The 13,276-nt window shown below is 41.0% G+C and overlaps 5 protein-coding genes across 6 annotated transcripts; 1 reads left to right on the forward strand and 4 right to left on the reverse strand.

Moving 5' to 3' along the window:
* The first annotated feature begins 194 nt into the window (after positions 1–194).
* LOC119550675 lies at positions 195–2,438 on the forward strand. The gene is made up of 3 exons (XM_037859538.1): positions 195–786; positions 934–1,459; positions 1,517–2,438. The coding sequence occupies exons 1-3, from the start codon at positions 232–234 to the stop codon at positions 1,696–1,698; spliced, it is 1,263 nt and encodes a 420-aa protein (XP_037715466.1). The 5' UTR covers positions 195–231; the 3' UTR covers positions 1,699–2,438.
* A 165-nt stretch (positions 2,439–2,603) lies between these two features.
* On the reverse strand, positions 2,604–4,794 carry LOC119550666. 2 transcript variants are annotated; one of them, XM_037859525.1, is made up of 4 exons: positions 4,700–4,794; positions 3,974–4,200; positions 2,973–3,839; positions 2,604–2,903 (listed from the first exon to the last, which is right to left on the reverse strand). In XM_037859525.1, exons 2-4 carry the CDS (start codon positions 4,185–4,187, stop codon positions 2,707–2,709), a joined length of 1,278 nt encoding a protein of 425 aa, XP_037715453.1. In that variant the 5' UTR covers positions 4,188–4,200; positions 4,700–4,794; the 3' UTR covers positions 2,604–2,706. The 2 variants fall into 2 exon arrangements, with proteins under 2 accessions (XP_037715453.1, XP_037715443.1); XM_037859515.1 differs by having other exon boundaries at positions 4,497–4,787.
* Positions 4,795–6,353: 1,559 nt separating this feature from the next.
* On the reverse strand, positions 6,354–7,768 carry LOC119559165. Its single transcript, XM_037872230.1, has 3 exons — positions 6,839–7,768; positions 6,584–6,767; positions 6,354–6,526 (listed from the first exon to the last, which is right to left on the reverse strand). The coding sequence occupies exons 1-3, from the start codon at positions 7,682–7,684 to the stop codon at positions 6,354–6,356; spliced, it is 1,203 nt and encodes a 400-aa protein (XP_037728158.1). The 5' UTR covers positions 7,685–7,768.
* An 88-nt stretch (positions 7,769–7,856) lies between these two features.
* Positions 7,857–10,663, reverse strand: LOC119558156. The gene is made up of 6 exons (XM_037871401.1): positions 10,603–10,663; positions 9,254–9,471; positions 8,700–9,190; positions 8,447–8,629; positions 8,200–8,383; positions 7,857–8,143 (listed from the first exon to the last, which is right to left on the reverse strand). The coding sequence occupies exons 2-6, from the start codon at positions 9,462–9,464 to the stop codon at positions 7,956–7,958; spliced, it is 1,257 nt and encodes a 418-aa protein (XP_037727329.1). The 5' UTR covers positions 9,465–9,471; positions 10,603–10,663; the 3' UTR covers positions 7,857–7,955.
* A 764-nt stretch (positions 10,664–11,427) lies between these two features.
* On the reverse strand, positions 11,428–13,270 carry LOC119563136. Its single transcript, XM_037876393.1, has 4 exons — positions 12,923–13,270; positions 12,371–12,861; positions 11,926–12,298; positions 11,428–11,864 (listed from the first exon to the last, which is right to left on the reverse strand). The coding sequence occupies exons 1-4, from the start codon at positions 13,110–13,112 to the stop codon at positions 11,671–11,673; spliced, it is 1,248 nt and encodes a 415-aa protein (XP_037732321.1). The 5' UTR covers positions 13,113–13,270; the 3' UTR covers positions 11,428–11,670.
* Between the last annotated feature and the right edge of the window lie 6 nt (positions 13,271–13,276).

Raw genomic sequence — 13,276 nt, forward strand, 5'->3', positions numbered from 1 at the left:
TAAAGCAAGCGCGTCTAAAAGCACTCTCTTTCTGATGCCCAAACAGAGAAAGAAAGTATTTCAAAATACAACGAAAAGCTCTCCTCTATCTCAGGGTAAAAGCTTTTAAAAATCCCATACAATTGCATTCTAAATCGAAATTATCTCTGAAAATTAATTTAAGTAGAAGCAAAATTGAGCTTTGTTCAGTTTGCTCACTTTTTGAAATCGAAATAGAAGTTGGTAAACAAAATGTCCGGGAACACCGATAACAGTCAGTTTAACGATGACGAACTGGTGCCACCTGAGTGGCTGAACTCGGAGTTCATAGCAGATGTTCTGGGATCCCATGAAAAAGAACCCGAGCTCACGGTAATCGACTTAACCTTCTCCCCGGCGAGTGCGAAGGGCGATCACTATGCCAGCATCATGTTTCGGGCAAAGGTCAAGTATACCACCCCCAAGGGGGAGTTTAAAAAGTCGTTGATCATTAAAACGATGCCAGAGGCGGAGGGTCACAAGAAGGAGTTGCTAGGGGGATCACCCATATTCGTAACGGAGATGGGCATGTATACTAAGGTGCTGCCCGAATTCGAGAGGATTCTTCGCCAGGCAGGCGATAGCACCAAGCTGTACGTCAATTGCATATATCACAGTCTAGTGCCGCATCAGGTCCTCATCTTTGAGGATCTGGTAGAGGTGGGCTACTTTGTGCTGAGGGATCGGGATGCCACCCTAGACGAGATTCACCGGGTGTACTTTAAACTGGCTAAGTGGCATGCAGTCAGCTTAAAAGTTCAGTATGAGGTAAGTTTTTAAATGGATCAATATTATAATCTGTAAAATTATTATGCAGAATTTTAGGGGTTAATGAACAAAATGTTCTTCGTTTTGTTTCTCTGTCTTGAATTTATATTTAATGGGTGAAGTATTATGACTATCAATTCTTTGTAGCAACCAGATCTTCTAGAACCATACACACACGGACTATTTGAGATGCCACATGTTATGACTGAGCCTTTCATGAAAACTGGAATCGAATTTTTCGTGGAACTTTTGAGTACAGAACCGGAGCTTAATAAGTACAAATCCTATTTTGAAAGCATCAAGGGAGACTTTCTGGAGCTTCTTTTGGCAGAGTGGAAGGAAACCCGGAACAACCCAAAAGTAGACCAGTACAGGGTACTTTGCCACGGGGATCTACACCTTCGAAACATTATGTTCAAGTATAAGGATCCCGGATCCCTCCAAGACTGCATGTTACTTGATTTTCAAATCTCGAACCTTTTTCCCCTGACATTCGATCTGGTTTATTCGATATATATGCTTATGGAGCCAGAACATCGTTGGAAGCACTGGGATGATCTTGTCAACTATTACTATTTCGTACTAGAGGATGTTTTAAAGAAAGTCGGATACAAAGGTGAAATGCCAACACAATCGGGTCTTTGGCAGCGCCTGCATCAGCATAAATACTATGGTGAGCTAATTTAATTTTTATAATAACATTTTCTTACAATTTGTACGTCTCCTTTAGAATTCTTTCTTATAAGCACCTTCTTGCCTTTGATGTGGGCGTTAAGGGATACGTCTGTAGACTTTGGCGATTTGCTTCAGAATGAGGAAAAGCGAAGAAAATGCTCCTTTTCTAAAGAATACATTGAGGATGTAAAAATACTGTTGCCCCGATTGGAAAAGTTGGGCTTACTCCAAGCTTGAAAAACTTTTTCAACGGGCTTGCTTATATAGAATCAGTATTTTCATTCCATATTTTACCTAGGTTACACACCTGATTTGAACGTGGTGATCAATGTAAAGTGGTAAATAAATAATATATAAAATATAGTGAGTCTGCTGAGCACGTTTTAACAAAATATCATGAAAATCCAAGCTAACAAATGATTTCAAAAGCAAACAATTTAAATGTTTACCTCATTTGAATCGCTAATTTACGTCTCTCTATGGTCGCTCATCTGAAGCCTAGTGAATGAGAAATATTTGCGTGTATCTAATTATATATGTAGACTGACTGCCGCGGGCAATTAAAGCCCCATTTATGACGCAGTCACCCAGCCATTTTCCCTCAATGCCATCCGTATGGAGTGCACTTATTTTGTGTTTGTTTCCAACTGATTAAACTAGCGGATTACAGATAAAACAGAATTACAGATGTGGAAAACGAGTGCGGTTTTGAAGTGACACATCAATAGATATAAAACAGATTAAAGAAATATCTGTTGGCGCTGCTAATATTATGGTTATCAGTTCTTAAGTTGTGAAAAAATACCGCTAATAAATGGTTTTCGCTTCGTCGACGTCAATTTGAGTTAATTGATTGAGTGATAACGGCGGTCAAAAACTGCGTATTACATTTAGCACATACGTCACTAGATCTTGAGTTTGACACTCACAAGTTTAAACATAGATATGAAGAAATATAAATATATATATAAAATACATTTGGATAAAATCGTTTTCTCTTCGGGTTCAATAAAAAAGCCCCATACCATATCGTTTTAATTTTTAGCCAGTCATGATGATTGTTTTCTCCGATTGTGCCAAGCGAATTGTTGCTGTCCAAAGTTCAAGCAAGCGATTTCATTGTAAAAACTGGAAACTGTATGTTTAAATTAAATAAATGTTGCTTATTTATTGCTGTCTCTTATGATATACGATATCACACAAAATGTACAGTGGCTACATTGTAAAGAGTAACCGAACTAAAACCTAAGCCGACTTCAAAAGTCCTTTATTTTGGAAAAACGGCAGAAGCTGCGTCATGGCCCTAGCATAAAAGGGATTTATAAAGGTCCTGTAACGGATGGCATCGGCCTCGGGTCCTGGGGCCATCATCATCTTTATGTTGGCGTCCTTGTCAGTGGGCAAAAATGTCGCCACCATCACACCCATAGCGGTTAGGGGTCCTATAAGAAAATAATAATAATAATAATAGTAGAGGATTAAATATCAAATTTTAACCCAAAAAAACCTACCCCAGAATCCGTATTTCAGCATCATAATGTGCAGATCCCTGAGAGAGGGAATGGTTTTGGAGTAGTTCAGAAGTTTAAGGCATTCTGCCAAACGCTCGTGATAGATCTGAATAAAGTGATCGAATTCCTTGACCTTGATATCCAGCGATGCAGATGTTGTGATCAGGTACCAAAGATCCTGGGCCGGACTGCCCCACTTGCCTATCTGCAGGTCCACAAATATGGTTCTATCGATCTCACCGTTGTCTTTGTAATTGAACATGATGTTGTTGGACCAGCAGTCGCCGTGGTTCAGCACATTAAATTCGGTCTCATCGACCTTGTTGATATGCAGGGCTTCTTCGAACACTTCAAGGGGGCTCCACATTTGCGCGATGTATTTTTCGACATTCTCGAGGTCCCACTGTTGCATCGCCTTGAGGAACATCGCCTGTCGCATCTCTCCCAGAGCCTCAAAAAGTTCACGACTCTGTTCGTTGTACATGGACAGGGAGTACAGGGGATCGTAGGGCCCATTTAATTCCCTGGCGACCACTGAGGCGGCATGGAGTTCGGCCAATTTCCGGAGCACATGACGCATGTGCGGCAGGTCAAATCCCTTTAGTCGATCGAAGTTCTTGAAGTGCTGCCGGCTCAGATCCTCGAAAACTAGGGTGATCAATTCGGCGGTGGCGTCGACGTGGAGGCACTTGGGTGCCAACTCAATTTCCAGGCCGGCCTCCTTGTAGAGCTTTACAAACTGCGGTATGTGCACCTCGTACATTTTCCTTTCCTTGGGGAACAATCCCATGCCATTAACCACATCTGCTCCGCTGTCCGCCTCCAGCATGGTTTTTAAAATATACGAGACTTTCTGCTCGCTGCCATCTGAAATAAATAAAATCGAAATATATTTTTTTCCTCTAAGCTAATTTTCTAACATTAATAATAAAATAAATTAAAATAGGAAAAAGCTAGAGATAGATGATTCTTATTTTTATAATACCGTTTTAATTACTAACCCTGTAGCAAAATGTCCACGATGACCCGGATCATAATGGAGGTATAGTTCTCGCCAGGTGCGGTGGCCGCAACGGGTGTAAAGCTCAAAACCTTGTCAAAGGTTTCCACATCCTTCTGAAGAATTGGCAGGAAATAGTCCTCGTTCACCCACTTTGGTATATGCAGGTGCTCGTTGGGATTGACTGGTTTTTCTAATTTGCTGTTCGGCGACATTTTGGTGCTGATGCTGTAACCGGAAAATCAATTAAATTACTCTCGGTGGAAACGATCAACGATTCAAGATCAAACTAATTAAACAATTTTATTATAAATCCGATTCATCTAAATTACAGTCAACGACTGAGAAAGCACCATATTACATGGAAGTTGTAAAAGTAAACAGGTGTATCGTTGATTAAAGTGGAAAATATAATAGGGTAAAACTTTAATTATTTTCGGTTTTGTCTCAATTATATAACATATTCGGCGGTTAACATTTTTTGGGAGTAACATTGATATTTAATTTTGAATTTTTAAACTTATGTTTATTTTAATTTTTAATTTTTTTAATTGCTTGTATTTGATTACAGACGGATAATCTTTTTCACTCGTTTATTTTTCAATAGATCCTCACACACAGTGAATATATTTCCGTAAACTTTCTACCGAGCAAAGTTTATTTCCGCATTAAATGATTGTCTCCGAACCGCCCATCAAATTTGCAACAATTGTAATTTATTACTGACCGACTTTGTGGATTTCTAAATTGAACTTAAATTCCCGCTCGGAGAAAACACTGCGGCTGTGTCCGACGATTTCTAACGACAAACAAATACTGAATTTTCCGTGAGAATCCCATACTTTTATACTAATAGATCCCGCGTAGACAAGCGTAGCGGTTTGTGTGCCTACGTCTATGTGTTAGCGTAAAACTGATAGCGTATACTGGTTTTTCTTTAGGCGGACCCATATGTGATGTAGAACAAAGGTAATAATAGAACCATGTAATCAATTCCAATGTCTCTGGATAAAAAAAATCATCGTTGACCCATGTAAAGGCATTTGGAAGTTACGTTAGTGTTATTAACTTATCCCATTTCATCATGCCTACAACATGTTTTCTTTTCCAAGAGCTCTTAGAAAAGTTTCCTTATTATTTGCCATACATTATTGACTACACACAGATTTAATCTTAATGTCCAGGAAGGCGATATCATGTACAAAAGATCCTGCGCCAGAGAATCCCATTTGCATAGTTGTATGTAGGTCCACAAAAATGGTTCTATCAATCTCCACGCTCTCTTTGTAGTTTAACATTATGTTATTCGACCAAGAATCGGCATGGTTTAGAATATTAAAGTCACTCTCGTCTTCTTGATTGATTTTATTATAATTTACTAATGATATTTAAAGTTCGCAACAGATCTATTACCACCCGGACCATAGTGGAGGTATAGTTCTCTCCGGGTGCCGTATCATAATTTTATCAAAGTTATACACATATTTTTCAAGAATGTGACGAAAGTAGTCCTTAGTTGTCCACTCCGGAATGACCAAGGGTTCATTGGAATTGATTGCTCTGGTAAAAAAAAGTTATTATGATGGAGAAGAAACCAGTTAACCTTCAAAGTATGCAATTGATATTTATAATTTAAATATTTCGAGATTATTTTTAGTCTATATTATTTTTATTTAGTCCATGTGTCGCTTACGAAAATGAATTTCGGATCAGCCAGCTGCTTAGAAGTACTAACAGAAGAAGCAACCAGAACCAGAAACCAGAGCAACTAACCAGAAAGATTATTTGGTAAACCAAATAATGCACAGATGTATCTCTAAGTATGTGTAGAGCTGATGCTGACATGGAAATAGACAATTGTTGTCCAACAAATTAATTCAAATTCCGCAGTGCTGTTTATTTTTACTTCCCATATTCCGATCACATATTTTTACTCATACTACGATACAACTGAGAAATGTTAATTAAACCAGCCCCGTCATCCCGAATCGGAATAATTAAGGCTCGTCTAAGTTCGGGGAGTGTGCCATGATAATCTTCTTGTTCCCGTTGTGGCCTGATATTAAATGGTATCAATTTAGATTGGGGCTCAATTAGATTTAGTTTGTCGTCAGCGATTATGTCGTTATCAATTGCAAACGTAAAACAATGCGGAACATTCGAAATAAAAAGAGCGCAGAGCCATGACTGGCTAAAAAAGGAAATTAGTCTAAACAGTATTGATAAGGTGGCACTTGGCTATAACACAATAAAGACATTGTTTTTGAAATGATAGACACCCAATGGACGCCACTTCCATTCAATAAATCTTATCATTGAAATTGTATAAACCAATTCATTAACTATGTTCAATTTTCAATATATTTTGAGTTAATTTAGTCCTAATTGAGCAGGAATCGTTCCTCCATCCAGGGCAGAATTTCCTTCATCGCCTGGATGTATTTTCGGTTGGTGAACATGGCACACTTCATTTTGGAGGCATATCGTTCGTTGACCTCGTCCTCAAACTGACTCATCATCGCAATGGGTAGAGCGCGAGTCACCACCACATAGGCTGGAATCAACCCCATTGATAAGATTCGTTTTAGTTAATAGGGCTCCGTATACCCACCTGCCAGCCCGTTCCTACTGAGGGAATCGCGAATATCCTGTAGTTGCGGCAAAGTGCCTTGGCAGCTCAGAACTTTGAGATTATCCAGCAAATGATAGAAGTAATACTGTACCAATTCATCGAACTGGTTTAACTTAATATCCTTCTCGGCGGATGACAGGATGGTGTAGTAAAGATCAATAGCCTGAAAATATATTTTATTATAAATAGAAAAAATATAATAAATTATACATAATAACTTTAAAAGATACCCACCGGAGATCCGTATTTTACCACCTGGAAATCGAGCAGGGCGGTTTCCACCACTTGACCGATATCGTCAAACTTAAGCATTACATTATTCACCCAGCAGTCGCAGTGATTTAAGACATTGAATTGTTTGGGATCGGGGACGTGAAGCTCCAATAACCTATCTACGAGATCTTGCTCCTTCTCCACGAATCGCTTGTGGAAATGGTCGCCCATGCGCCATCGTCGCAGCTGCGAAAGAAAGATGTCCGGATCGTTTATCTCCCGGAGAACGGATCGATTGCCCATAGTATAGACTCCTTTGGTCAGAAGGTTGCTGAAAGCCCCATGTTTTTCCACATACACGACGGAGGCGGCATGGAGTTGGGCCAGCTTCTTGAGCACTTGCTTCAGGCACTCTTCATTGAACCCCTCTTGCCGCACAACATTTCTATATCCCTGGGTCTTGAGATCCTCCAGTAGAATGTACTGAACACCGATGCTGTGGTCCAGCTTGAAAGCCCTTGGGCCAAAGGTTATCTCCTTGCCCACCTCCCTGTACAGCTGCTCCAACTTGGGTAGGACATTGTGGTAGACATGTTGTTCCCGAAGGAACAGCTTCAGCTGACTCATCAACCTGGCCTGGAAGTCACTGCCGTGTGGGGCCTTCAGCACGAAGGATAACTTCTTTATCGTGAAGTCTGGTGACTGGACCTTCACCCGGATGGGAAGAAGGACCGTGCAGTTACGGAACTGGATGAGGTGGACGCTCGGAACTACCGTCAGGATGTGATCACCATCCCCAAGGATGGTCTGGACCGCCTGATTCAGGGACAGCGTAGAGACCCAATCGGGAGTTTTCGGTACTTTCATCGCTTTAAAAACACTTGCACAATTTTTACCCCAAAAATTTTGTAGTTAACAGAGTATAACTATTGAGTGAAATTTCTAAAGGAAGCTGCTGCTAAAATTAAAGTTATTAATATATGCTGCATGACAAGCCAATTTATTATTTAATCGACAGTCGAAAGGTTATATTGAATATAATTAGTCATTTATTAACCTCCCCTTGAAATTTGTAGATGACGCCATTTAATAAGCATTATTATATTACGAATCCATCATTATGTCATTTGGGGGGTAATCACTTCCAGTCGAGCAACCCGCGGTTGTCCAACCATGGCAGCACCTCCGTCATCACCTGGACATATTTCGGGTTGGTGAACATGGCGTTCTTCATTTTGGACTCGTCGCTCATGTAGCTCTCCAGATTGGCGTTGTTGGTCTTGTCCAGCATGACAACGGGCAGCACCTTGGACACCACCATATAAGCTGTCGAAAGAGGAATTATGAATATGATATAATACAGATGATCTTTCAATACTCACCAGCCAATCCGTTGCGGAAAAGGGCTGCATGCAGGTTCTTCAACTTGGGCAGTGGTCGGTGGTATTGCAGCAGCTTCAGATTCTCGATCAGATTATCGAAATAGTAGCGCACCAAGTAGTCGAACTTGGCGGTCTTCAGTTCGGGGGCAGCCGAAGACAAGATCAGGTAGTACAGATCATTGGCCTACAAAAAAGGTAATTTAGGGTATTTATAAAGATATTTTTTTAATAAATAAGTATTTCTTACTGGACTTCCGTACTTTCCCACTTGGAAGTCCACGAACAGGGTCTCCTTAATGGTTCCAAAGGCATCGTGCTGGAACATTATGTTATTGGCCCAACAGTCTCCATGGTTGAGCACATTGAATTCCCTGGCATTGTACTGCTGATCCTGCAGCAGGCGATCTACCAAATAGTCGTCGCTATCAGCCTGATAAAAATCAAAATGAAGAAAGGGTTACTCCCCCAAAGCAATGGATTTCCTTTCGAAGGACCCTCACCAACTTCTCGTAGATCTTCTGGGCATTCTTCCACTTCTTGAGCTGGGCCAAAAAGGCACCGGAGGCATTGAACTCCTGCAGCAGCTGGCGGTTGGCCTCACTGAACACTCCCACCGTGAACTCCTCCCCAAAGAGTCCGTGGTGCTCCACATAGCAGGCGGATGCCGCATGGAAGGCGGCTAGTTTCTCAAGGACCTTCTGCATGTGATCTAGGTCCAGGCCGGTCAGGCGATTGGCGTTCTTGAAGTTCTTGCGGTGCAAATCCTCCAGCAGAATATAGTCCACTCCAAGGTCACGATCCACCTTGAATGCCTGAGGAGCAAACTGAATCGGCTTGCCAATATCCGCATAGAGCTTCTCGAACTTGGGCAGAATGCTGTGGTACATAAGTTCCTCTTTGTGGAAGAGCTTCAACCTGGCCAGAATGGCGGCCATAACCTCATTATCATGCTGGGCCTTCAGGACAAAGGAAAGGCTCTTGGTACTGTGATCTGTTAGAAATAACCATTATCTATTTAATCCATTTGGTGGGCTTAGAATTGATCTTAACTCACCTATGAGTTCCACTTCAACCAGCAGTCGCAGGAACTGGGATGAATAGTTCTCACCCTCGCTGCTGCCCTTTATGGGGGTAACCGATATGATCTTCGCAAAGTCCCCTATCTGGGCCTGAACAGCCTTTTCTAGGGTGATGTTTGGCAACCATTTTGGCAGGTTTTCGGCTGGCACCTCAAGGGATCCATTCGATTTAGTAGCCTCAGTCATGTTGAATCTACCATAAAAGACATCCATTTATTTTCTCTAATTAAAAATGTTTGGTCAACACAAACGACGAGCTGATAATAACGATTCAAACGCTTTTACTCTACAGTTAACACGGCTAACAGGTCGTATACATAACGATTGTTAGACCATTGTCAAACATAGGTGGCGCCTCTGCGTTTTTTGTTGGCGGCGCGGGATATTTGAACAATAAAATTCTCTACTCTTGGCCCATCCCATCCCATAAAGGTTCTTAAATACCTGTTTGTATTTAAAGGAATTGCATCATCTGAAGCCAACAACTTTATCTTGAAGAAGGGGTCTATTGGTTCGGCGAATTATTAGCAAAACGTTCCAGTACCCTAATTGATGCAATAAAAATATTCCTCTACATATGAATGACCATCAAATCGAATACATGTTCTCTGACTTTTTCTAAAAAAAAGTCATTGTTAATATAAACGTATATGTATGCATCTGCTATTATTTTCTAAAAGGAACACAAACCACTTAACATAGTAAGTATACAGAATTGCCAATGCCTTGTTTAAGTGTTTTCAGAAATACTTGAAGATAATTGTTGGACTTCCTGATAATCTAGAGTTTTCTGTGCAGTTAGCCATGTGTTTAGCTTACCTACTACCTATTCCATAGCAAATACATTCTTCTGTAGATAATTTCAGGCAAATCATCATCAATTTTTGTTGGGCATATGTGATTTAACAAATTGAACTTATTCGAATGCCGGTAATTACCGAACTTTGTGAGGCTTTCATTGATTAGGCAATTATCAGTATTATCGCTATTTAATGAGCAAAAATCATAAATCAGGTCACATGTCAGGTACTGAAACACCTGCGTGAGTTCATGTGCATTACGACACACAAATTGAGTTGTCCTACCTCTTCAGGATCAAATATTGGCATGGGGGTACACAAACATCACTATCAATGATCTTTATTCACTTTCATACGTATGTTTAATAATTTCACACTTAAAAGCTCTTTTCACCACTATTTAACCTGGTACACTAGATGTGGGCCCAATTTGAGCTATGGTTTTGTAGCCTTCTACATTTATAATAGCCAAATCTACGAGATTGGATCCGTGGAATCGGGGAAAGTACACATCAGTAGCAAACCTTTTTCCTTAATAGGCAACGAGCGTTCTATTAGATCGACTGCAGCCCGGTCAACTGTCGAGTGGGAAATACGAGTCGCGATGGTCGGGAGTAGCGTTATTGCCCCGATTTGGCTATGGGCGAAGAAATTCCTTATCGCATGCATTCGATTGAAGTTTATTTTGTAATTCAGTTCGCCAAAACCGGCAAAAAGAGTGGCAATCGCCGGTGGCGAGAGCGGGAGCGCGATAGTGTGCCAGAGCGAGAGGTAAGTGATATATGATATGGAGGCAAACGCCGTCAATTGTTTGATTGATAACGAAAACTGTTTCTTGTTTCCACTTCTGATTCGACTTCTTTATCGGGCCCCCATATTCCGCTTTGGGTTCGCCATTCGCTCTAATTATTTCGTGATTCCTCATTAATTGCTGTTTGCGGGTGTGACATGTGACGGTTAGATAGATATAGACATATACCCCTGTGATTTCCGCACAATTAATAAACTATTATTAGGGTATTTAGTAATACTACTAAATATAGGCATAAACAAGGCACAATGGAGCTTTTCGATTCAATGTGATTGGCCATTAGTGGTTATGATATGTTATTATTTTTGATTGCCCTGGTTTACTTATACACACGTTTTTTGTTAACTTACGGTGGAGATAAATTTAATCTAGGGTTTATAAACTAGTATTGGCATTTATATATTTGACTACCTCGATTGGTATCCGAATACATTTATATTATTTTGGGGATCCAAGGCAGGCCACAATAAATTTGGAAGATCAAAAATATGGTTTCTATATTTTTGCTACAAATGTATAACATTAAAATTGGTTGTTCATTGAAGAAGCTTTTAAAATTCCATTTGTCATTTATTGTAGAACAATCACTTTTAAAATATCATGTTTAATTGCCTTAATTGATGTTAGATAATATCATTATATCTAATATTTTTGCAATTATTAAGTTGTTTCGGAGAGCATTAAGAAGCACTTTAGATTGGTTATATAGTTGTCATGTAAGCGAGGCCCTCCACCAAAACGTAATACTTCAATGTATTGTATGGCTACTAAGCGAATTCAGTTAGAACTGAAAGGCCCCCCGATTGTTTAGCCATTTGAGAATGGCGCTAACATGCTTCTTGTAGCGGGCATTGGAATACATTGCCATCTTGAGACCATCGCCATTATCCGATTCGGTGACGAAATCGGTCAAATTGGCCTCGTCGGTTCGGTCGAGTAGCACAGGTGGGCAGAGCATTAGGACAGTGTGATATCCTACAATTGAAAAGAACACCATGATTACTAACAGCTTTCCAGAGAGAGCTTTTCGCCTTACCAACTCGTCCATATTTCAACAGCTGAGTGTGGAGGAATCGCAACGAGGGGGTCTTGGCTTCGGGGTACTTCAGCAATCGCAAGTGCTCGACCAGCTGATCGTGATAGTACTTGATAAAGTAATCGAACTGACTCAATTGTATTTCGAATTGCGTCGATCCCAGAAGGAAGTACATCAGATCGTAAGCCACGCTGGTTACCCTGGGCAGCTGAAGGTCAACAAAATAGGTCTCGTCGGGTTCGAGGGATTCTCCCTCATATCTAAACATAATGTTGTTCGTCCAGCAATCTCCGTGGTTCAGAGCATTGAAATCCTGTGCATCGGGCGTATTCATGGCATACATTAGATCCACTATTTTTGGTTGAATCTTGTGCTGCCAAGTCAAGGAAATAAAAGTATTTTAATAAGTTATGATAGGTCAAACATTTATTGAGATATTTCTTACCACCGCCTCGCTATACTCCTCGTAGCCCTCGTAAAGAGGCAGGCACTTGAGGAAGTACTTTCCCAAAGTCTCGGCCACCTGCTCGATGTTATCCTTCATGCTATCGGTATAGGTGGGCTGCAAGTAGTTCTGGGTGTACGGACCCTTCAGATGAAGCCTGTTGGCCGAGGCCGCATGCCACTGGGCCATCTTCTTCAGAACACTCTTGGTGTGGGCCATGTCCAGACCCTCTAGCCGATCGACGTTCTTGAAACCGAAAGGTCTAAGGTCCTGCAGCAGGACGTACTCATCGGGGGCATCGATCTCATAGACCTTGGCCCCAAACTGGACCTCCAAGCCGGCGTCCTTGTACATCTTCTCCAGCTCGGGAATTACTTGCAGGAAGACATCCCGTTCCACCACAAACATGTTGTTCTTTTTCAGGATTTCGCGGTACATCTCAAAGTCGTGTGGGGTCTTCAGCATATAGCTCACATTTTCGGTGGTGTGATCTGATGATGAAATTCTCGATGTTATTTTACATAGTTTGCCTTGGCTATGAGTCACACTTACCACTCAGTTCGACTTTGAAGTGGAGGCGTAGCATAATGGAGGAGTAATTTTCTCCCGGCTTGAGACCAGCCACCGGCTTGAAGCTCTTGATTCCTAGATACTTATCGCCAAAATGTTTACTTAGCAATTTTTCAAATAGCTCGGCCTTCAGCCAGGTGGGCACTGGAACGGATCCTGCTTCCTCCGACATTGTTAACAAACTAAATTTTGTTTGCCGGCTGGTGGTGCTAAAATATGAGAGCACAAAGTTATTTTTCCTTTATCTCTTTGTTCAATAATGTGTTCAAAAACAAAGGCCGATCGAAAAGCTTAAAAAGCTTGAGCCAAACAAACAGAGAGTGCCGGCAAAAGAGA

This window comes from Drosophila subpulchrella, chromosome 3R (genome assembly GCF_014743375.2).
Source record: "Drosophila subpulchrella strain 33 F10 #4 breed RU33 chromosome 3R, RU_Dsub_v1.1 Primary Assembly, whole genome shotgun sequence".
Lineage (NCBI taxonomy): Eukaryota > Metazoa > Arthropoda > Insecta > Diptera > Drosophilidae > Drosophila > Drosophila subpulchrella.

Bases quoted from the DNA above. Each gene is read 5' to 3' on its own strand.
- LOC119550675 (XM_037859538.1), top strand. From the start codon at position 232: ATGTCCGGGAACACCGATAACAGTCAGTTTAACGATGACGAACTGGTG. The intron at 787-933 runs GTAAGTTTTTAA...AATTCTTTGTAG, and splicing joins GCTTAAAAGTTCAGTATGAG to CAACCAGATCTTCTAGAACC. The intron at 1,460-1,516 runs GTGAGCTAATTT...CGTCTCCTTTAG, and splicing joins GCATCAGCATAAATACTATG to AATTCTTTCTTATAAGCACC.
- LOC119550666 (XM_037859525.1), bottom strand. From the start codon at position 4,187: ATGTCGCCGAACAGCAAATTAGAAAAACCAGTCAATCCCAACGAGCAC. The intron at 3,840-3,973 runs GTTAGTAATTAA...TATTTATTTCAG, and splicing joins CGTGGACATTTTGCTACAGG to ATGGCAGCGAGCAGAAAGTC. The intron at 2,904-2,972 runs GTAGGTTTTTTT...ATTTTCTTATAG, and splicing joins GCTGAAATACGGATTCTGGG to GACCCCTAACCGCTATGGGT.
- LOC119559165 (XM_037872230.1), bottom strand. From the start codon at position 7,684: ATGAAAGTACCGAAAACTCCCGATTGGGTCTCTACGCTGTCCCTGAAT. The intron at 6,768-6,838 runs GTGGGTATCTTT...ATATATTTTCAG, and splicing joins TGGTAAAATACGGATCTCCG to GCTATTGATCTTTACTACAC. The intron at 6,527-6,583 runs GTGGGTATACGG...GGTTGATTCCAG, and splicing joins CAGTAGGAACGGGCTGGCAG to CCTATGTGGTGGTGACTCGC.
- LOC119558156 (XM_037871401.1), bottom strand. From the start codon at position 9,464: ATGACTGAGGCTACTAAATCGAATGGATCCCTTGAGGTGCCAGCCGAA. The intron at 8,384-8,446 runs GTAAGAAATACT...CCTTTTTTGTAG, and splicing joins TGGGAAAGTACGGAAGTCCA to GCCAATGATCTGTACTACCT. The intron at 8,144-8,199 runs GTGAGTATTGAA...CTCTTTCGACAG, and splicing joins TTTCCGCAACGGATTGGCTG to CTTATATGGTGGTGTCCAAG.
- LOC119563136 (XM_037876393.1), bottom strand. From the start codon at position 13,112: ATGTCGGAGGAAGCAGGATCCGTTCCAGTGCCCACCTGGCTGAAGGCC. The intron at 12,299-12,370 runs GTAAGAAATATC...TTGACTTGGCAG, and splicing joins AGGAGTATAGCGAGGCGGTG to CACAAGATTCAACCAAAAAT. The intron at 11,865-11,925 runs GTAAGGCGAAAA...TTTCAATTGTAG, and splicing joins GTTGAAATATGGACGAGTTG to GATATCACACTGTCCTAATG.